Source organism: Pelodiscus sinensis, chromosome 22 (genome assembly GCF_049634645.1).
Source record: "Pelodiscus sinensis isolate JC-2024 chromosome 22, ASM4963464v1, whole genome shotgun sequence".
Classification (NCBI taxonomy): Eukaryota; Metazoa; Chordata; order Testudines; family Trionychidae; genus Pelodiscus; species Pelodiscus sinensis.
The window spans coordinates 15,385,335-15,408,843 of NC_134732.1; the positions used below are offsets into that span (position 1 = coordinate 15,385,335).

General features: G+C 47.6%; 1 protein-coding gene and 1 long non-coding RNA gene across 3 annotated transcripts in view; one reads left to right on the plus strand and one right to left on the minus strand.

Moving 5' to 3' along the window:
- CFAP77 (cilia and flagella associated protein 77) overlaps positions 1–23,509 on the plus strand; it is a 126,107-nt gene that overhangs the window by 61,574 nt on the left and 41,024 nt on the right. The window contains exons 2-3 of the mRNA XM_075905745.1: positions 16,692–16,791; positions 18,699–18,927. Coding sequence (XP_075761860.1) covers positions 16,692–16,791; positions 18,699–18,927 — 329 coding nt within the window. The remainder of the gene's footprint in view (positions 1–16,691; positions 16,792–18,698; positions 18,928–23,509) is intronic.
- The window catches only part of LOC142819347 (uncharacterized), a 71,311-nt gene that overhangs the window by 4,976 nt on the left and 42,826 nt on the right, over positions 1–23,509 (minus strand). The window lies entirely within an intron of this gene.

Sequence of the window (23,509 nt, forward strand, 5' to 3'; positions counted from 1 at the left end):
CTGATGTCTTCATCTGGTTTTTGGTAGGGAAGAGTCAGGAGTATGCACAAGAGCTATCACATTAATCATGTTCCCTTCCGCCTTACATGAAGGGATTTTCAATGATTCTATAAAGAAATGAAGAAATAAACAGAGAATGACTCTTGCCCCTGTCAAAACTTAAAACAGTTCAGTAGCTTTGATTTCTCTTTTTGAAGCTCTCCTGTCACTGGTTTAGCTACTCGAGATTCACTTCAAACTTGCTAACTCTACTGTCCAGTATATTTGACTGTTCACTCACCTGATCAAGAGGCCAAATGAGCATGCCATAAGTCTGCGTTTCTCAAAGTGGTCTGTGGATCCACTCTGAGAAACCTGCTAACTGGCTGCTCCTGTTTGTTTATTTACTGGTTCCCCAGCCACAGGAGCCTCATTTGCTCCAGGTTTGCTGTTTGCAGCCAAGGGGAGCCGTGGGAAGTGGTGTGGGCCGAGATACTGTTTCCCGCAGCTCCCCTTGGCTGCAAACTGCAGCCAATGGGAGCTGTGAGGCTTTGTGGCTGCAGAGCTGGTAAATAAACAAATGGGAGTGGCCAGTTAGCAGGTTTCTCAGAGTGGATCCGCAGACCACTTTGAGAAACACTGGGCTAGATATTTTTATCTGATCCCAATTTTATTTCCAAGATATCACCTGTACAACAGGAGCATAGGTTATTCATGGTAGCACCCTACAGGTGCACCACCTCACTGTACCCCTGTCAAAGTTCTAACTGCTAAACGGGTTGCCCCCTCATGTGCCCTACCTGTCCTTCTGGGCAGCCCTCTGTGCATCCCCCTTCCCGCAGGCAGCAGTCACCTATGAACAGGAGCTGGGGGGTATAGCACCAAATGGAGGTCTAGTCTCTGCCAGTGACTCTCAGGGTGACCTTGAACAAGTCACTTTACTCTAGCACAGCACCCCTATCTGTACAATGGGGGCTATGATGCCCACCAATCTTTGTAAGTCACTGGGAGATCTGCATTTTATTAATCATTTTCAGTGCTGCAAAGCCTCATGCCATCCTTTTAGAAACCGCGTCAGCTGGGGTACATCTAGACTACATGGCTCCGTCGACGGAGCCATGTAAACTGGTTTACCTGACATAGTCAATGAAGCGGGAATTTAAATAATCCCCACTTCATTAAAATAAAAATGGCCGCCATGCTGTGCCGACAATCAGCTGATCTGGCACAGTGCGGCAGACTAGATGCGGCTTGGTCAACAAGGGAAGACTTTGTCAACCGCTCCTGTAAACCTCATTTCATGAGGCATAAGGGAGTGGTCGACAAAGGCTTCCCTTGTCGACCGATCCGCATCTAGACTGCCACGCTGTGCCGGATCAGCTGATTGTTGGCACAGCATGCCAGCCATTTTTATTTTAATGAAACGGAGATTATTTAAATGCCCGCTTCATTGGCTATGTCAGGTAAACTAGTTTACATGGCTCCGTCAATGGAGCCATGTAGTCTAGACATACCCCATAATTCTTATCACAGTCCCACCCCCAAGGCAATCCCATAAAGCAGTGTTTCACAACTTTTTTTTTATATAAAGTACCCCTTTAAAAAAAAATGATAAGTACTCCCAGTGCCTACAGTTTTCAGGCACAAAACGTTTTTCTATCATTGCAACACATTTGTTTAAACAACTTAATCATAGCCGGGCGGGCAATGACATTTTTGGGTGTAAAAAGTACAAAAAATTATAGAGCGCTGTAAAAAAATTTAAAATTAAAAAACAAGTTTAAAATAAAAAAAGCAAAAATTCAGTTATCAAAATTTCAGTTGTGTTGATGTATTCCCGCCGCCCCCAGACTTCTCTCGAGTACCCCTCAGGGTACTTGTAGCACTGTTTGAGAAACACTGCCATAAAGTCAATTGTGTGAACACAATGGCAAGAATTAGCACAAAACCTATTGATGTTAGAGCAAATTGTTCCAGTATCGAAATGCTATTGAAATCCAGCGAGCAATATTGCTCCCTCCCCGTGTTGTAAATAACAGCCCCGATTTTTTTCCTCCCTGTGACAGCACAAAAGGACTGGAAAGGCCTTCTAGGGAATACCCCTGGAACAAGGCCAGTGTAGGTAGCTCAGCCCTGGCAGTCCCTGGCATAGAGGTACACTGGAAGCACAGTGATGGGAGGAGAAGTAGTTGGAGTGTTTGGTGCTACAGCTATTTGGAGCAGTCCATTGGCAGCTCTGCAGATAGTCCTTCGGGCTGCTCCTGCTTACATTGGGTTCCATATTTGCTCCTACAATAGCCCAGAACTTCAGGAGGGACAAAGATAGCAGAAAGGCACCAGCCTGATCTGTCTTTGAGGCATTTTCATATTCCCCCCTAAAGTAACTTTGGTGAAAACAGGGGAGTTACACCAGAGTGAAGTGGGCCCAGTGTCTGAGCAAAAATGGATTATTTTCAGATGCTGTAATAACTATATATAAAAACCCTAACCCCTGTTGTATTAATCTAGATGGAATACATGGGCTAAATGTGTTAACATCATCCAATTACCATCCAACATCAAGTAGCTTTAAACAAGGTTTGGTGTTTGGTGTACAGAGACCTCAGGCTGCTTAGTAGAGCCCTGAGTAGATACAACTTTATACCTACGGAAGCAGATATCTGAAGATATAAATCAGTATCTGTGGGAACGCTAGGATCTCCGGGGAACCTCAGCAGCAAAAAGAGTAAAACAGAACTGTGCAGGCAGCTCTTCCGACAGAGCTGTACCATCCCAGCCCCACCCAGGGTACATCTACACTACAACGTTAATTCGAACTAACTTAGTTCGAATTAGTTAATTCGAACTAAGCTAATTCGAACTAACGCATCTAGAACTAAAAACTAGTTCGAATTAGCGTTTTGCTAATTCGAACTAGCGCGTCCACATTAAGTGGACCCTGAACCAGGCTTAAGGATGGCCGGAAGCAGTGCCGGCAGGGCATCAGAGGAGGACTTAGAGCGTGGAGATGCTGTCTCAGGCTAGCCGAGGGCTGCGCTTAAAGGGTCCCGACCCCCACCCCGGACAGACAGTTCTCAGGGTTCCCCGCTTGCAAAGCAGTCCTGGCTTGGAGTGCCCTGAGTGCCCACACTGGGCACATCACAGCACTCGGCCATCAGCCCGGCTGCACTTGCCGCAGGCTGCCATCTGGGGAGAGCGGGCAACTGGGGGGCTGCAGGAGAGCTTCCACCCCCAGAAGCCCGCAGAGCCAGCCCAGTCCTCCCCATCGGGGGCTCGTGCCCCATTCCTCCCTCACCTCCTTCCACTTACCCTTCCCTAGCCCCTCTTCTTGATGTACAAAATAAAGATAACGTGTCTTCCAAAATGGAATCTGTCTTTATTGAACAAAACTGGGGGAGACTGGGAAAAGGAGGTGGGAGAGGGGAAGAGAGAGGCTGGGAGACGGGAGGGCAACTAAAATGATCAGGGGTTGGGAACAGGTCCCATATGAAGAGAGGCTAAAGAGACTGAGACTTTTCAGCTTAGAAAAGAGGAGACGGAGGGGGGACAGGATAGAGGTCTCTAAAAGCATGAGTGGGGTGGAGAGGGTGCATACAGAAGAGTTCTTCATTAGTTCCCATAAAGAAGGACTAGAGGACACCAAAGGAAAGGAATGGGTATCAGGCTTCAAACTAGTAACAGAAAGTTGTTCTTCACAAAGCAAAGAGTCAACCTGTGGAACTCCTTGCTGCAGGAGGCTGTGAAGGCTAGAACTAGAACAGAATTTAAAGGGAAGTGAGATCAAGTCATGGAGGCTGGGTCCATGGAGTGGTATTAGCCAGGGGGTAAGAGTGGTATCCCTGCCCAAGGTTTGTGGAAGGCTGGAGAGGGATGGCACGAGACAAATGGCTTGGTCACTGTCTTCAGTCCATCCCCTCCAGGGTCCCTAGGGTTGGCCGCTGTCGGCAGACAGGCTACTGGGCTAGATGGACTTTTGGTCTGACCCAGGACGGCCATTGTAAGCTCAGGGCTCAGTGTCGGGGGTCTCAGTGGACCCCCTTGATTCTCTTGCACACCTGCTCCTGGGTGACCAGGCTGGCAGCTCTCCTGCCCAAGTCGGCCACTTTCCTGTGCCTAGTGCGGAGATCGTGGACTAGGTCCACGATGTCCGCACTAGCCCAGGCGGGTGCCCGCCTCTTGCGGTCCCGGGCAAGCTCCCGGGAGCCGCCAGCCTGGTCCCGGGAAGAGAGGGAGGGCTGGGGGGCATCGGGTGGGTGGCTCGATCCGTGCCAGGTGCAGTGTCTGCTGGCTGGGTGCTGGCAGGCTTGCACCTGGCATGGGCACCGTAGCCAGCCCGTGCCCCTTTAAGGGGTCCGGGGCTGGGAGGGGGGCATACGAGTTTCCCTGGTGTAGGCCAGAGTGGCCACCAGGGAAACCTGGGGAGGGCTAGCCTCCCACTAGTTCGAATTAAGGGGCTACTCACCCCTTAATTCGAACTAGCTAGTTCAAACTAGGCTTAATCCTCGTGGAATGAGGATTACCTAGTTCGAACTAAGCGCTTCGTTAGTTCGAATTAAATTCGAACTAACGGAGCGCTAGTGTAGCGCCTATGAAAGTTAGTTCAAACTAACGTCCGTTAGTTCGAACTAACTTTGTAGTGTAGACATACCCCCACTGGGGTAGGTCTCAGGCTCACAGCAGGCCTTTGGACAGGAGACCCAGGCAGCTGCATTGAAGGGAAGGGAACAGGGCTGAGGCAGGGCTAGAGGGGCAATTCAGCCACACAGGAGGAGCTGCCGTGCAGCCCCCTGTTCTGCTCCTTTTGCTGTTGCAATTCCTGGGAGAGCTCTGGAGTTCTATGGATACATATTGATGTCTGCATCCATGGGGATAAATTTGCTCTATTACTTAGTTCTCTGGCAAACACGCCATTACAAACCCTGTTAACCTTTTAGTAAAGATAAGGAACAAAGGGAAGTCTGATCCCATGTCATCTCAGGTGGTCTCTGGGATTCTCCCAGAGCCAATAGATGAGGGGATGTCATCTGGGTTCCTCTCTAGCTGGATCTGGTCAGGCCTTCTCTCAGGAATAGGATGAAGAAGGCGCAGACTGGGGAAGGAGGATGACCATGCTGATGAAGCTTGCTGCAATAGCACACTTTTGTCCCCAGAGACTTTCTTTAAGGACTTGCAAAGGGAATGGTGGGTGGAATAGCTCATCCCCTCATTATTTTTCCCACCAATTAGGCCTAGTTTGAACACAACAATGTTTTGATTCCACACTGATTTCTGGTTCGATTCTTTTCCATATGCCTTTTTGTTTGGTCTATTTCAGACACCCGTTAGTGCCAGTTCCCATCAACATTTGTTAGTTCCTTTTCTGCCACATGGCTCTTCAGCAGCCTTATCTCGTAAGTGACATTTGTTTTGCACAGTCAACCTATGGCAAATTGCTGTGAGTTACACAGACTACTCTAGCACTTGCACCTATATGCAAAATTTCTAAGGTACGGTCCTGGGACTTTTTTTAGTGCAAGGCAGAAGTCAAAACTGGGTGAACTTTGCAAGTTAAGATGTTCATGGAAGACTAGGCAGCCTCCAGGCTAATTTGTGAAATAATGGGTTTTAAAAACATGAAGTTATATTGACTGAAAGTCTGTTTTCCCATGCGCAATATGAAACTCCACCACAGATTGACAATATTATTGATGGGATACTATAAAGTGATGACATATCCTGCCCCAGGGAAGCATTTAGTAATCTTCATTAAAAAAGGGAGAAAAATTTAAGTTAAAAAAATCTTATCTTGTGTGACATTAAGATTATGGTATTGAGTACTCAGAAGACAGGAATAGCAAAAATTAGGATTTACATGTTATTGGATTAGCAGCTATTCCATCGAGTGCAATAGCTTTATCTAGAATACGTGCAATGTGGGTGAGGTTGAACTTATGAGATTTGTAGCCATTGCATTTTATTTTAATATGTAACACATACACACGTGAGTCACGTTATTCACCAGAGCTATTTAATTAAATTCACTGGGCTACTCACATGACTATTAACATGTGAGTTAACAAGGTTGGGCCCCTAGCATGCCATCTTCAGTGCTGAGTGTAAATAGATTTTTGTGTTTAACATTAATTTGATGTTGTTTTGTGTCTAATTTACCATCATATATAGTTCATTCTCCCACTTGGATCATCTTATGAACAACAGGTTCACAGACATTGTATCCATGGCCTATTGGTCTTTTTCATATAGGGAGCAATGCCCATTGGTCTATGGACCCGTACAGTTTCACTCTGACTCATTTCTGTGGCCGTAGTCTGGTTCTCTGACCACCGACTGCAAGTCAGGAACCAGTACGTTCTATTTTCTGCCATGTCCCTGATTTCCTCTGCACTCATAGAATCATAGAACACTAGAACTGGATGGAACCTCGAGAAGTCATCAAGTCCAGTCCCCTGCCCTCACAGCAGGATCTAGTACCATCTAGACCATCCCTGATAGATGTCTATCGATCTTGCTCTTAACTATCTCCAGAGATGGAGATTCCACAACCTTCCTAGGCAACTTATTCTAGTGTTTAACCACCCTGACAGTTAGGAAGTTTTTCCTAATGTCCAACCTAAACCTCACTTGCTGCAGTTTAAGCCCATTGCTTCTTATCCTATCCTCGGAGGCCAAGCAGAACAATTTTTCTCCCTCCTGCTTGCAACATCCTTTTAGATATCTTGCACAAGCATCTCGGTCTCCCTTTCCCTAGCTATAATAGTGGGATTTAAGGAGGGGTTGTGGGGATTAATAAAATCAGGGTCAAATGTTGTGGTCTTTCAGCAACCAAAACTCCCACTGAATTTGACTTTTCATGTATATGAGAAGATGGTAAGCACTGAGTAGTATTGCACCTCCACTCAAGAATGGAATTATATGGCGCAAACTCCTTGTAACTAAGCTGCCAGGTAGCATTTCTCTGGTGCTAACAAACCAACCTGGAGCTGTCTTTAGAAATCAGCAACCACATTTTACTAATCATTTTTGGGCAGAAGAGATGCAAACAAATCCCCCCCCCTTTTTTAAGCTCATCAAATGTGTGTCCTTCAAAACCACCAAACATTCCTGTTCTCATCTACCTAAACCTGATGTTGAGTTACTGTCCCCCAGAGGCTCCCAGCAGCTCAGATCTGATGTATCCCTGCACTTTGTAGCTCACCGCCTTCTTCGAGTGTAATCAAACATCAAGCTAAGTAGCAAATAAATCTCCCGATCTCATAAGCTGCACAGCAAGATCATGTAAATGCAAATGAGGGGCTTGATTTCAAGCTGTCGTGGGGGGGAAGGGGGGAAAAATGCTGGGCCGTGTCACTGCAATCACTTCACTCCGTAAGTGCAGTAAATCAGCAGTAATAATAGTAATGGTAGCGTGATGGGAGGCTTTACTGTACAAGGGGGTATAATGAAAAGTAGAGCAGAAGGTAGGGAAAGAAGCAGGGTCATACAGATTGAGAAGGTGCAGACATGGGGTTTGCAAGCTTCCAAAGACCACTGAATCCTCTAGGAAGGAGCTGGGTATACCCAGCTGAATAAAAGCACAGAGAGAATTCATGAATTTCCAGAGCACCCCCTTCCAGCGAAGAGCCGCGTTAGATACAGGGATTAAAAATGCATGCCTTGCTTTCTCACGCTCTCTGAAGCTCTTTCTATCCCGCTCACATTCTAAATCTCCCTCGATGAGCGACTGTAAGGGCGGGGACATCAATAAGCTACAAGTATGTATGAAATGAGAGGGGCGCATCCAATTTGCAAGAAAATATGAAATGCCTGAAGTGTTTGCGTTTTGGTGAAAATTTGAAATCAGGCCCATTTCCCAGCAGATTTCTTTTCTTGACCACAGAGTGAGATTTGGCCATTGCCTAGCACTATTAGAACGATGTGGTTCACGACACACAGCTGAGCTGTTCAGATTCTCTCCAGCAGAAGGCAGTGGGGCATCTACACAATTGCCGTTTTCAAAATAAAACCGTCTCCTCCCACGCGCAATAGCCCATATGAGGGTCTTGTGAACAACAACAAAAATGGACAAATGTGCGCCAATTTAAATAGAATTCATTGTTTCTTAGGGGAGCTTTTACTACCCTTCCAATTGCACCCTCAATAATTATAGAGAAGGAGTTACAGCATGGGTCTCAAGGTGACAGCTCTCTCTCGTCCTGGAAGGATGGGGTCTCTGAAGGATGATTAAATGCATTGGGAGTGCTTCAGGGGAAAAAAAGAGTAGTCTTTTCTGAATGTAGAATTGCATAAACAATATTTAAGATGCCTGATTTTCCTTGCTAACGTCATAAAGGGAGAAAACTTGCAGCAGGTACCAAGAGAAAATTAAGACCGCCTGGGATGCAGAGTGAGATGGTTTTAATTAGAGTGGAGAGGTGGGAAATAAGGCAGAAAGTTGACATCTTAATGAGGTTTAATGAAGTTGTCTGCTGATGGGGACAGCTGTCAGACAGATCTGTATTCCAGCCAAACTGCTTTGTGACAGGCAAAACCTGAAAGGAGGCAATGCTGGTGGGGCGGGGGAAGAGAAACAGGAGGCTTTCCATCAACTTTGGGTACCTCTCGGAAGCACTTAGTAATGCAGGACATCTAATCACTTGATGACAAGGTAAACTGACTGATAAAGTTACAACAGCTTTTTGTGAATGAGGCAAACTTTAATCCCTGACTATTACAAAAGATTGCCTTTTGTCTGTAGCTGATACGGTGTCCGCCTTACATAGGAGAGCAGTTGAGTAGAAGGACCCATACAACCAAACTCTGACAGGTGTTCAGAACCTCCTAGTTCCATGGATTTCAGTGGCAGTCAGGAGTTCCTGCAGGGTTTGGCCTATTGGGCCAGAATCTCCATTGCCCTGCATCTTGTGTAGTCACTTCTACCAAGGGGCTGTGGACTCACTGAGCAGTGGTGTAAATGACAGCACAACATGCACTAGAATAGAGAATCAATTTCAGGTCGCTTGGCGATGAAATCAATGTGTTCCATGGGTGGAAACATTCAAATCTCACCCGCTTCCCCCCATGCTAAAAGTCTCCGTTAAGTTTTTTCCAAATAGATTTGCAAACGCGTTACAGGCCTCTGCCTTGGCTGGGGCGCTCTCCTACACACCACACGCATCCTTCATTTTATTAACTAATTTTTGACGGCAAACCATCATTTTCTGTGAGATCAGGATGAGATCCCAGGGAAAAGCCTGTTCACGTGTATTTGAAAAAAATGCTGTAAACCCACAATTTTGGCCTTCTCTGTTAATTTTTTTCAGGTGCTCATGAGGAGGCTATTTATTGGTTCTGGGTTACATGTAACTGCATGAAGGTGGCATCATGTACAAACTCCCTGCAGATCCTTTGAATAGGCCATCTCTGGAATCAGGATGTCTATTTTTAATCTGCTGTATCTAATACCTCCTCTCTCTAAAGCTCTTAATCTGGAGTTATCAAAGGTAGTCGCATTGTTTTTGTGGAGACATTTTTAATAGTAAGGAAAATTGGTAACAGCTTCAGCCTTATTCATTGCTCACATTTCCCTCCCTCCAGTCACTAATTTCTTAAGTCCTGGTCATTTACTAGAAATATACCTAAAATCTCTAACATAGGGATCAATAGATAAAGGGGAGGCTTCTCTTGCAGCTAAAGCTGAAGGCTGCGTAACAGGAGACTTGAGTTCTATTCCCAACCCTGCCACTGATGCACAGTGTGACCGTGGGCAAGTCATTTCAACTCTTGGTGCTTTAAATTCCCCATCTGTAAGACAGGGATAATGCCAGAGGTGGAGCTGGAGGAGGCAGCAGGGGGGCCCTGTTCCTGATTGGGCTACAAGGATTCTCCTGCAAGCTGCCGTGCTAAACAGCAGGCAGGTGAAAGGGGCTGTCTGGAGGCCCACCCCACACTGGTCCAGGACTGCCCATGCCCCCCTCCCAGGGCTCCACTAGGGAGAAGGGGGGGGGACTGAAGTCCCCCTCCATTCCTACCAACACTGCTTGTTGCTTGCTGTTCCCCTTCCTCACTATCAGGGAGTGAGAGAAAAGTACCAGTTCACCTGCATTGCTCTCCCTCTTGGCCACTGAGGGCAGGTGGCAGAGGAGTGCGTGACCCAGGCTGTGACCTCTCCTCTCACTCCCCGACAGTGACGGAAAGGGAAGAGCAAGCAACAAGAACCATTGGTAGGATAAGGGGGTGGTTTAGTTCCCCCTTCTCTCCCTAAAAGGCACCCTTGGCCCCTGCAGACTTCCTACACCTGCCCTGAACCCCCTGCCCTGATTCCTGCACCCCTCCACACACACCCCAAACCAGGGGTGGCAGGTATCATAAGCAAGGGAAGGCATTTCCCTTCCAGACCGTCAGTCATGGCCCCGCCTACACTCCACCCCTAGAATGCCTATTGTAAGGGTACTGGGGATGGAGTGTTGCTGCCCCGGAGCACCTACCCTCCCTGTGCTTCAGGGCAGCACACACTCTCCTCCCACCCCACCTCTCCAAGGCCAGGGAGACTGGGGCCATGCGCTGCCTGCCCACCCCAGTGCTCTGGAGCCGGGGAGGGTGGGGCCTCCCCGTGGTGCTGGGAGGACAGAAGGGGCAGGGTTGGGAGCAAGGCTGGGGGGCTTGTCTCTCCCAACCCTATCTTAATCCACCACCCAGATGGTTTAACCAAATATACCAAACACCCCCCTCCAAAAAAAAAAAAAACCAGCGGGGGAAAATATTCTGTTGAGGAAAAGAAAAGGCGAGAGGGGGAGAGACCAAAGTTTTGGAGAAGAAAAAAAAGGACCCTGAGCAAAAAAAAAATAAATAAAAAACCCAACATGGCCCCTTTAAGAAATGCCTTTAGGGCTTTTTGGCCCTAAGAGGCTGCTGGCGGCCTCTGCCATCTTGTCTTCCTGCTCCGGGCCATACTGCTCCTGTGTGGAACCAGGTAAGTACCCAGGATTTTCTCCTCCTGGTCCGGAAGAGAAATCAGAAAATACCAACATTTTAGGTGTCTGGTATTTTCTGAATTTTTGTTTTTAACCGGACAGGAGGTGAAAATACCAGACTGTCCGGGTCAATACCGGACACCTGGCAACCCTACGCCCAGGCCCCAAACCCCTGCCCTGAGCTCGTCCTCACACTTCCAAACCTGACTCCTGCATTTCCCACATCCCCACCTCCTGCCCTATGCCCCCCGCAACCCCTGCTCTGAGTCCCCTGCACTCCACCCCACACTGACAATTTTTACAGGCATTTTATATTGCACCTCCCCCCCAGCCTTGTCCTTTGCCCCTCCCCCCCAAGGGGGATAATGCAACAGTAGCTGTAAGAAATGTAATGCACTGTCCCCACTGGAATGCTACTCAGGGACTGAATAGAGCTTGCAGTGGTTCATTGTAGCACATGGGTGGGCAAGGAAGCCTCTGCAAGCGGATCTGGCCCATAGATGCCCTGCCAGTCCTCTGCCCTCAGGTCAATCAGGGCCTCCTTCCCCACCAGGGGTGCACAGCGCCAAGCACCCATTGCAGGGTGGGGGCAGGGAGCAAGAGACTTTGTGTGCTCCCCCACCCACAGCCCAATAGGGTGGCGCCTAGAGGGAACCACCAGAACAGCCAATCAGGGTCTGTGGGCAGGGGAGCACAGAAGTGACCTGGCCCCATCTCTTCTGCCCAAGGCCCCACCCCTTCCAGGGCAACCTGGGACCAGTTCAAAACTTTGTGAAATGGCCTCCCTCCCTCCCCCCCCCCCCGCCGTCTAAAATTATAGCCCACCCTTGGTGTAGCAGGGTTTCTCTGGTGGCCCTCACGAGTCTGAACCAAAACTTTCATTTAAAAAGAAACAGTTTTAGCCCTTTCATTTGTAAAGGGTTTGCTCTTCATAAGAATGGATGCAGGGCTGCGTCCATTTGCAGAATAAAACAATACTCAAATGGCAAAACCCTGTCTCCTCCATGCGCACAGGGCAGTTTAAATCTGGGGCCTCAGGCAAGTCACCATGGCAGACCTGATCCAATACCCTGCCATTCTGTATGGGCCACATTCAGCAAAAGTTGTTAAAATAGAGAGAAAATAAACCCTGGTGGTAAATTACTTAGAGTTTTAGTGTTTACTAACTGCTGGTCCCCAAGACAGGCATGGTGGCTGATTGTCACAAGCTGAATAAAGAAGTGAAGGAAGAGAAGGGTAGAAGGAAGGCTGTTTTACCCCTTCCTTTGTTTATTTTTTGATTTTCATTTAAAGAGGCATCTGTTGGTCTAGTGGCCCTGGTCAGCACTCACCCTTTGACTCATCAGAGGGGTAGCCATGTTAGTCTGTATCTGCAATAACAACAAGGACTCCTGTGGCACGTTGGGCCGTGTCAACACTAGGAGATTATTTCAAAATTTACTAAATTCCACTTCTGGGTACCCGATTTTACAAATTGGAAGTTCCGTGTCCTCACTATGGGGAGAAATCAAACATAGCCTGAGGCAGGCTCCGTTAATGTGGATGCGCTACCTCAGACTCAGAGCCCCAGCAAGCACTCTGGGGAGCGACGGGAGGCCTCCTGGAGGCCAATGTATTTTGAATTTGTGGCACTGCAGCGACCACACTAACGTTATTTCAGACTTATAAGTTTGGGAATGGCATTATTCCTCATGAGTTTGAATTCCACAGCCGGAGTTCCATAGCCTACCGAGTTTGAATTCCACAGCCCCTTATTCCGGAATTACAGGCTTGGGAATGCAGACGCACCGCTTACAAAATTGACCTTTGGGGGCTAACTTTGGACTAAGGTCCTAGTGTAGACCAGGCCTTAGAGACTAACAGATATATTTGGGCATAAGCTTTCCTGGGTAAAAGCCACTTCCTCAGAGGGGTAGCTTATGGCCAAATACATCTGTTAGTCTGTAAGGCCTGGTCTGCACTGGGTGCCACAGGACTCCTCGATGCCTTTGACTTATGTTACGTTTCCTTTTCTTTAACTTGCCAGATTATGGCATCGCCTCTCCAGCCTGCAGATATTCAGTGCCATTTCCCTTCTCCAGAGACTTACGCCCCAAGCACCTCTTAAAGGCAACCACATGAGGTTTTGCCAGTTGGCTGTGCTGGAGTCTGGACTGCAGAGGGGTGACTTGTAGAGCACACCGGTGTGTTGTACTCCAGCTCCTGCCTGGGGACCCTGCTGAGCATACTGCGTGTAAGCTCACGCTGCCCTGTTTGGAACAGGACTGCGTCGGTGCCTGCTGGCAGGTTCTACCTGGGGAAGCTGGAATGCGACATACCGGTGTGCACTGCAGATCGCAGGCCTGTCAAGCATTCGCTGGGAGCTGTGTAGACAAGCACAGAAGGAGGATGGGTTTATTGCAGGGGGGGAAAACTTTTTGGGGGTTGAGGGCCACTGGCCCACAGAAAAATCAGTCCGGGGCCACAAGTGAAGCAAAACCACAAAAAACAAAAAAACACCCCTCACTGACATGGCCCCCAACTGAGAAGCAGAAAGACACTCCCCACATTCTCCTCGCACGGCAGCGCCTAGGGGGGACCGGGCTAGTAGATTGTGTGGGAGAAAAGCTTCTAGGCAGCGCTTTACTGCAGCAGCCAGGGGGAAGGGGAGCTGCAGCATGTGGAGCAGCTTCCTCCCTCCACCAGGCAGAATCTGTGGGTGGGATTCAGCTCTGGCTTGCCTGATTCCAGCCCACGTGGCTCAGGGCTCCTCCCCCCACAGCAGCAGAGTGCTCCAGCCCCATAAGGGAAGTTGTGGGGAGGAGTTTGTGGCTGGAGCACCAGCACGGGCTCCCCAATGCTGGGGTGGGGAGCCCCGAGCTTTGGGGGCTGGATCCACGCAAGCTGGGGGCTGAGTCCAGCCCCCGGGGTTTAGATTCCCCACACCTGGTTTATTAGTATATGGCACAAGGTATCAGCCACTGCACCAATTGTAAAGCTAAATTCTTATTGTAAGAGTGCTCCGTGGCTACTGATCCTCTGTATAGCCCCTGTATAGCAGGTGTCCACTGTATAGCAGGTGTCAGATTGGTGGAAGGGGGGTGGGGTTATTGGCCTTCCAAAAATCTCTTTCATCCTGTTGACCCAGGCTTTGCAGAAAGGGCAGTGTTGGGCCAGGGAGGTGTGATTTGCCTACTGATTCTCAAAAGGATTTTGACCCTGGAGTATAACAACAGTCATTTCAATATCACTGTCTCACTGCTGATGGTTTTGAAATATCCACATGTGGCTAGAGTTGAGAATTTCCACACCCCTCCTGCCATGGTGACCGTACACAACCTGGCAACGTCATAGTTATACTCTCTCTAGTCTGAAAAATATCCCATCCCAAACCACACAGAAAGAACAAGGGAGGTTGGGAGCTCCTTGCCTATGCTTGCTCCAGCCATCCAAAAGCAGAAACACACTGGACATGAGCTTTCAGGCAGCCAGTCATCACCCCTTTCCTTTTTGCCCCCTCCCTTGCAAATGCCAACAAAAAGGTTTCAAGACTTGCATATTTCAGAGGGACTTCACCATGGAGATCACAGTCCAAAGATACAAGACTGAAGTGAGGTTGGTTAATCCCACAGATTGCACAAAGATGGGATAGACACAGGAAAGCAAAAGAGAGTTAATTTTAAAACTAAATAAAAATGGACGTATTGTGTTCATGCTTTCTTTGCTGAGCCACAAGCACCCGTCACTAATATTTTTTTTTCTTTCTCCCCGTTGGTTGCTTAGATTTGGCTTCTCTGAGATTATTGATCATTCCCGGACATGTGTGAGGGTATGATAGGCTCTTCTGGGGTGAATTCCCATTTTCGAAAGGCATGTACAACTTGTAAATGAAAGACACACAAAGAGCTGAAGGAAATTTAAGGGCTTTTAGACACAAAAAGGTATAATCTGCAGAAGTATCCCTCCATAACCTTGTTCAAATAGATATATGTACTCAGAATTAACCAAGTGGATTTGAACATATTCTATTTTAATATTTCAAATCCATGTGTATTCATTCGCAAAAGAGAAAATCTAAGTTGACTTATGAATTTGAGACAAACATGCGAAATTTACAGTTTCTCCTGGTTTTGACTCCAAACCTAGTGAACCTTGATGGTTTTGATGGAATTTTGTTTTGAGATTTGGAGTCCATTTGAATCTGGGAGAGGGATTCAAATGCACATGGATAAAAAAATAAAATCCCAAAACTAAAGCAAATGTTGGCTCACACTACCGTGGACAAACCTGATAAGTAATGTTTTTCTCTGACAAAATGTAAGAATGGTCAGTTTGCTTCCCTCCACTCCCATCCATCAGTCCAAATTAGTTTACAGCTGCAAATACTTGAATAGAGGGGCTGAATGTAATTAAGGACTGGAGAGTGTAGGTCATTTTCATAAACAAGTGCAGAAGGAAACCCTTCATTGGTGCAATGCACAATAATCCAGTAATTCCTCATTTAACACTATAGATATGTTTCAGAAAACGATCATGTTAAGTGAAAACGTGTTATGTGGGTCAATTTTCCCATTGAAAATAATGGAAGAGGTGGGGGTTGCGTTTCAAGCGGTGGTGTCTGTTGGGACCAGGACATAAGGTTGGGGGAGAAAGGGGACTGGGTTACAGCAGGGAGGGGAGGTGTTTGGCTCTGGGGAAGGGAAGGGGAGGAGAGGGGAGAGGGATTGGGGTTGGGAGTATGCCCTTATGACAGGTCTGCCGGGACCCGCACTGCGTCTGGCGAGGGGGGGTCGCCGGGGAACGGCGCGGCAAACAGCAAACCCTCCGCCGCTTTGCAGGGATGCGGGAGAAGCCTCGCACAGCCGCCAGCGATGGGCCGGCTGGGGAAATCGTGTATTCCGGGGACGGTCATGTAATTCAAAATACGTTCCCTAAAAAGAAAATTGTGCTATCGCAAAAACATGTTAAGCGGGCACGTGTTAAATGATGAATTACTGTATTGCATGGATGAAAAATTTAAAAGTGTGAAAATGTGAAATGTTCTGCTCCTGTGTCCTTCAGCAAAACAAGAGCCTCTCTTTCCGCGGGTGCTGGTTTTAGAGTCCCATTTCAGACAACAGCCAGGCTTAAAAGAACCCCTTTCCACTAGGAAATGACCCATTGCTGAAAATGGTTGCAAGCAGCAAGCTTTCCTAGCTCAGCCTCATTTAGAGGCGACAGAAGTAGTTGCTGATGTACATGGGACAGAACCATTTGTAGACAATTCCTGAGAGTGTAATACGTCTGGCCTTGTGAAGACCAGTTGAGCTCCGCCTTCGTTAGCAATGTGAAGACCAGGTTCCAAGTATGTGCTAGCCAGGGGCGGCCCTAGACTAGCTGCCAGCAACGGGTGCCCTAGGTGAACCATGCAATCGGTGCCCTCACCTCCAAATGGTATTGCACCCCAGTTTGGTGCCCAATTTAACTTGGCGCCCTAGACGACCGCCTAGTTTGCCTATATGGACGGGCCGCCCCGGGTGCTATCATTTTAAATCTCTTGGTTGCCTCAGAGAAAGTCAAATTGACATTATCATCAACCTGTCTATGTTAGAGCTCCTAGCATTGGTGACACTTGGGGAAATCAAACAGGTGGTAGCAACACTGGGAACATTTTGAGAATTTTTCCCACTGTAAACATGGCCTATCTGAGCTTTTATTACAAATTCCTATTTTCAGGGGCTTTAACTGGTTAAGAAAAAAATCTTATTTTTCTCCCCCTCTCTCCCTCCATCTTTTCCCTTGCAGGCAGAACTAGGAAAACCTCGGAGAAGCTGCTACACTCTTCCAGGCTATGACTTTGCCTATGGGTTATACCTTCATGGGGATGATGGAGGTGTACCTGAAGGTATGACAATGCAAATAAAGATTAGAGTTCCCATTAGAGCAGTGAGGAGCAACCTAAGCTAGTGAGTGGGATGCATGAGTGGCCCTCCTTTATCTCAGAGGCCACAAGATTTTCACAACCAAGATGGTCTCCTGGGATAGGGTAGTTTTGCCAACTGCACTTGTGTGCCTAGAATTTGCGGGGTGGGCCGACTGAAGCATAGCAGTGCTTTGATGGAATACAGAGGGAGCACATGGCTCTCACAATGCTGTGTGCAATCATCATGTACCTCACGTCACGTGCCTTCGCTTTAAGTACATGTCATTTTTGTAATACTGGTAGTAAAAAAAACCCTATGTAGATGAAAACCAGCAGGATCTGGCAACCCTGCATTGTGGGCAACAGTAAACAAAATGTCTTATGGGCCATACATAGAACCCCGATGGGCTGCATGTGGCTCGCAGGCTTCAGGTTGCCCACTACAGCATTAGAGGCTATTAAAAGGTTTCCCTCACCTGGAGGTCACCAAACAACCTGCAGGTTAGAGTGTAACAGCATGCCTTGTGCTTCTTAAAGTCCTAATACCAATGGGAGGAAACAAAACACTAACTGAGCTGAAGGGGGAGAGTAACATTTTACCTGCTCATGGGAACAGCATCTGTGGTCTTTGTTGTGTGCAAGAGCCCCTGGCCAAGAGTCCCTGGACTTATGTATATTTGGGATCCAACTCATCAATAGTCACCATCAGGTTTAGCTGCAGCACTGCAAGCCACAAAAATGTAGACGAGGAAAGTTGTAACATGCTCCAGGTGAGTTTACTCCTGGTTTGAAGCCAGTGTAAGGTTAACTAGTGCAAGTCACAGCTTTCCTTCTTTATACTCAGGGCTTGTAATAGTGCACCCACATCCCCTGGCGAGACTCTGATGGTTGAATCAAGGCTTATTCCAAATATAAACAAAGCCTGGTACTCAAACACATGGTCAACTGCTTCCCATTGGGTATGTGCAGACAGCAGCACTATTTCGGGATACGTCTGGTATCCTGAAATAGCATTTTCCGCATCTTAAGAGTACACCCATTATTTTGAAATGCAATCAAAATAATGCTCTTGCTATTCCAACATCCCAGTAAACCTTGTTCCATGAGGATTTAGGGACTTATTGGAATAGTGATCTATTTCAAACTTTGGCGCTGTGTAGACAGTCTCTCTCAAAATAAACTGTGCAATTTGCATAGCTTATTTTGAGCTAGTGCTGCTGTGTAGACACATGCAGAGAGAGGATAGAATGTTTGAAACCAACCATGTGCTTCAATCAAGACCAGGCTGTTGTTGATGCTTCTGTGATGTTGCTGAGGCCTTCCTGTGAGTGTACAGAGATTTTCTAAGAAAATGCACAGCTATTCGCAAACTCAAGGTTCCTTACAACTTTTGAAGCTGATTTACCCTTGCAGAAACTTTTGCTCTTGGATATGAAAAATGAGCAGAGATGGGCCCAAATCTAAGCAGAGACAGGCTTGAATTATCCCACTTTATGCTCAGAACTGGCTTTTGCATTGGATGCTTGTGGCAATTTACATAACTTTCTGTGAATTAAAAATAGACAAAATTTGCCAAAATTGGTGATTTATAAGCATTTATAAACTGGATGGGGGGAGGTGGAAAACTGGGGGAAACGTGAACTCTGCACTTGAGATTTATGGATTTTTGCCAGTTCTTGCCTGTCTCTGTATGCACTGTACTGATATGAACGCAGTTTGAATTTTAGAATTTCACTCTGAGTAGAGGACTAGCAAAAGGTCTATGCATCACCTGAGTCCCAGTGATGTTGTACATAGGCCTCGAGTGGGCCCTCTGCACCAGAATGAGTTTCACCCAGGATGGGTTATTCAAACTGATTTCTAGTAACTTTCTTTGTTCTGGCTCTTAGCGATAGGTCACTGGCACTCAATGAAACCCAAGCCCCCTTCCCCAAGGGAGATGCAACGGGACTACAAGGCCATGAACCGGGGAGCTCTTAAGGCTGGTTATGTCACAGCACGTGAATTCAACCTGTACCGCCAGTGGAAGGACATCCGCTGCAATGAAGATGATGAGAGTCGTTTTAAGAGAGCCCCTCCGAAAGTACCTCCAGATATGACCTATGGAATGCTAGCACGGTAAGAGAGAAACCTCAGGCTACTCTAAGGGCTAGATTCTCCACTGAGATCTGTTCTGCCTGTCTGCATCTCCAAGGATGGACGTAAGGGAGGTTTGCTATAAGTAGAAGTGCTGTAACACAGGAGTCTCCTAAAACACACTCAGCTCCAACATGGGTAACCCACACACCTTCTGGGTGCAATGCACTGTCCCATGTAGTGGCACTTAAATCATTTACAGAGAGAAAGAATGAGTGTGCTCTATGACCTTAGCTCAAGCTGCAGCGACTCCTGCCCCAAGGTTTGGTTCTGCCTATCAGCATTACACATGCACATCTGACTCCCCAGAAGGGGAGTGGCCTCTCAGTAAAGCACATAGTACAGTAAACTTCCGATAATCCGGCACCTTTGGGACCCAGGGGGTGCCGGATTATCAAATATGCCGGACTATCGGAAGGGGGGGCTATGAGGGGTCTCGGGTGGGGAGGGTGCCACCCCAGACCCCTCATAGTCCCCCCTTCCGATAGATAGTCCGGCTCTGCCCCAGGAGTCCCTGATTCAGCCGCTGCTGAAACTGACCAGCAGCGGCTGAATCGGAGACGCCTGGGGCAGAGCAGCTGGAGTGCTCCCAGATTGGTCGGGGTAGCGCGGACCCTTGGCACAGCAAGACCAACCGGGCAGTACCCCAGCTGCTCTTGGGGACGCCTGGGGCAGAGCAGCTGGGGTGCTGCTAGGTTGGTCCCGCAGCGCCACTCCTCGGCGCTACTGGACCAACCCGGCAGCACCCCAGCTGCTCTGCCTCAGGTGTCCCCAAGTCAGACGCTGCTGATACTGATCAGCAGCTGACTCCAGGAAGCCCAAAGCAGAGCTGCTCTGCCCCGGGCTTCCCTGAGTCAGCCACTGGTCAGTTTCAGCAGCGGCTGAATCGGGACGCCTGGGGTACAGCAGCTGGGGTGCTGCCGGGTTGGTCCCACAGCGCCGAGGTGTGGCGCTGCTTGACCAACCCAGCAGCACCCCAGCTCCTCTGTCCCAGGCGTCCCGATTCAGCTGCTGTTGAAACTGACCAGCGGCTGACTCAGGGAAGCCCTGGGCAGAGCAGCTCTGCCTCAGGCTTCCTAGAGTCAGCCGCTGGTCAGTTTCAGCAGTGGCTGAATCGGGAACACCTGGAGTGCTGCTGGGATTCTACATGCCTTCCATTAATCAGACCCCAATAAACCACTGGTACAAATTTCCATCCACAAAAGGAGTGTCAGGACTGAAGCCAAACCCCTTTAAAGTATATTTGACCCTTTCCTTTAACTCGTGTTTTTTAGTCCAGGCAGTTGAAACACTGGGATTATGGGCTAGATTTTTCCATAGTCTGGCACTTTGTGTTATTTATATCAGTAGAAAGTGGGTGTAAAATGCTCCCTACCTATGTGCATGCAATCAGACAGCAAGACATCCAGGCCTGGCCAAAGAGTTTGCGGTGCCAAAGGCGACATGTTGTGGTTGGCTGCACTGCATGGCTGGGCAGCTCCCAGCCAGGGCTGCGAGTGAGCAGCCAGGTGGGCGGGCGCCATGCAGCACAGAGCCCTGAAGGCGCAGGGCCCAAGGCAACCGCCTTGCTTGCCTTGCCCTATGGCCGGGCCTGAAGACATCTTTATGCTGCTGTGGCTAATCTGTGCTTTGTCTAGGCTGACGCCGCTGCCCTTTTCAGGATTCCGATAGCTGAAATGCTGGAGATGCGCCTGTTGGAGCCAAGTGTGTTTTAGGAGACTTCTGCACAACAGCAAGTCCTCTCACAACAAACCTCTCTTAAGTCACTGTTTGGAGATGCAACCTAGTTCCCTGCTGGAGCACTTTGGTTCACGGCATAGTACACAGGGCCCAATCATCTATCACCCTGCACCTGTGTAACTCTTTACACAAGTACAATATAGGTATACAGTTCAGGTTTGGTAGCATTGGACATTCACTTTGCACTGATGTAAATGATAACCAAAGGTGCTGGGCAATGGAGAATCCAGCCCATAATCTCAGAGCGCCTCAATTACTTGGATTCACTTATATGAGTTAAAGGATTAGGGCTAAAAGTATTTTTAAAGGGGCTTCTGTCCCGCCATTCCTTTTTCGGATGCAGTTTTGCACCAGCAGTTAATTAGAGGCATGGCTATTGCAAGCATGCAAGCTAGCATTAGATATCTAACTACCTGTTTTCTACTAATATGAATGATTACACAAGTACAGGGCAGGAGAGATTCAGGCTCTATATTCTTTATTCATGCATATCTCTATGTTTGGAGATGTACACCCAAATGATAGACCCTCAGATAATCATTGTATATGCATGTATAAAGAACAGAGGGCCTGAATCTCCATTTCTCTGTACTTGCATAACCATATATGTATATAATCAGGAATAAAATGTACACTCATTGGAGTTTTAACAAAGCAAAATAACTCAGGGTCTTGGTTAAGAGAGCTGAGAGATTAAAAAGCTCAATTTAAAAGTGATCCAGGAAGGGAAGACAAAAGAAGCTGAAACCTGGATCAGCCCCTAGTAACATACAAATCATAACAACCTACTGCAGAGGGGTTTAATGTATTGGGGTTTTTAATGAATAATAAAATCATGAGAACAGTAATGTGTGGACCAGCACAGAACATTCACTTTTCATCCCTTTCTCATGTGCCTCTTTGTTTATTCATGCAGTGCATGTACAATCATCGATTTAATATCTGGAGTGGCTTGTTTCAAATTGTGTGTGTGGTCTTAAGTAACTAGGACACCAATGGTTTGGGTTGCGGGTTACGGGTCTTTCCACCTGACTCCTGTGTTACTATGCTACTAATACTCACATTTAAATGCCTTTTTGTCTCCCAAAGCAACTCTCATACTCCTGATTTTATCACTAGTCTCACCATACTGGGTGTTTTGCTTTAAGTGCCAGCTCCCAGAATCGTGTGAATCTGAGACCTTGTCTTCACTCTGTGGAAGATCGACGCTGCCACGATTGATGTTCCAGAGTTCAAATTAGCGAATCTAGTTAAGACTCACTAAATAGAGCTCTGCCAGCAGCTGGTACTCCTGCTCCTGTGAGGAGTAAGGAAGTCAACAGGAGCGCTTGCTCCCGTCAGCCTCCCGTTGTGGGAATGGAGCCAAGCTCGGCTTAAGGTAAGACGACTCGAGTTGCTTACCTTAAACCAAGCTACTTTAAGCTAAAACCTGGCCTCAGCTTCTGTTTAAACAAACAAACAAACAAACAAGTCTAGTCCTTGTAGTGGGAGCAAAGCTTGAAAATGTGACTCCAAAAGTCTCAAACACAAAAGGGCAAATCAAAAAGAACCCAACATTTTAAATCTCTCATGTGTGAAACCAATCTCATGATTCAGGGGGTAAAGGGGAAGACTTGATTTCTCCATGTGTGAGGCTGGCAATACTGTGTGGCTGTGTCTAGACTGGCAAGTTTTTCCGCAAAATCATCTGCTTTTGTGGAAAAACTTGCCAGCTGTCTATACTGGCCACTTGAATTTCCGCAAAAGCACTGACGATCTCATGTAAGATTGTCAGTGCTTTTGCGGAAATACTATGCTGCTCCCGTTGGGGTAAAAGTCTTTTTCCGAAAGACTTTTGCTCAAAAGGGCCAGTGTAGACAGCAGAGATTTCTTTTCTGCAAAAAAGCCCCGGTCGCGAAAATGGCGATCGGGGCTTTTTTGTGGAAAACTGCGTCTAGATTGGCATGGACTCTTTTCCGCAAAAAGTGCTTTTGCAGAAAAGCGTCCTGCCAATCTAGACGCGATTTTCCAAAAATGCTTTTAACGGAAAACGTTTCCGTTAAAAGCATTTCCGGAAAATCATGCCAGTGTAGACGTAGCCCATGATGCGGAAGGGAGGACCCTGTTGGTCCTGTTCATAGGACGGTTCAGAGAGGTCAAACCAAGACTTATGCTTTGAGGGCCCCCCCCCCCCCTGTGATGGCTGCTTTAGCTGTCCTATGGATGGTCCTGCGGGACCCAGGGCACCCTGGAGGGTTGTCTGGGGGGGGTCTGGCATGGGGCGGCCAGTTCCTCTCCCTTTCAATTTAAAATTGTTCCTATTTTCTAATGTGTCTATGAGGGTTTTTTTCCCCACCAATGGGGCATCCACGGTTTCCCTTATGAGAGTATTCACCAAGCCAGCACAGCTCACTGCCGTTGAAGTTTTCCTGTTAATCATCCCATGTGGTCTCAGTCTTACTTTCATCCCATGCCTCTTTTATGCTTCCATGTGCCACCATAAATAATTCCTCCTTCACCAAGCAGAGCAAATGTTTTACTTCTGCTCCCAGGCAGCCCTTCCGTTCCTGATCACTTTTGTGACACTTCTGCAAACAGCCTCCAATTCCTTCATATCTTTCCTGCAGTATCTTAGAGTTGCGTCAGAGTTGAACGGAGAGGGTTTATACTTCCCTGCACCACGACAGGATGCTTTGGCATACGCAGCATGCCAGTTGTTTCCGACAAATCCAAAACGCCGAGCAGGAGTTTAACACCCGTATATTTGCCAGTAATTACAAGAGTGTGAGCCATGCATTCCTTTCCTCTGCAAAAATACGGATGCACACAAGAACTATGTGGCCCA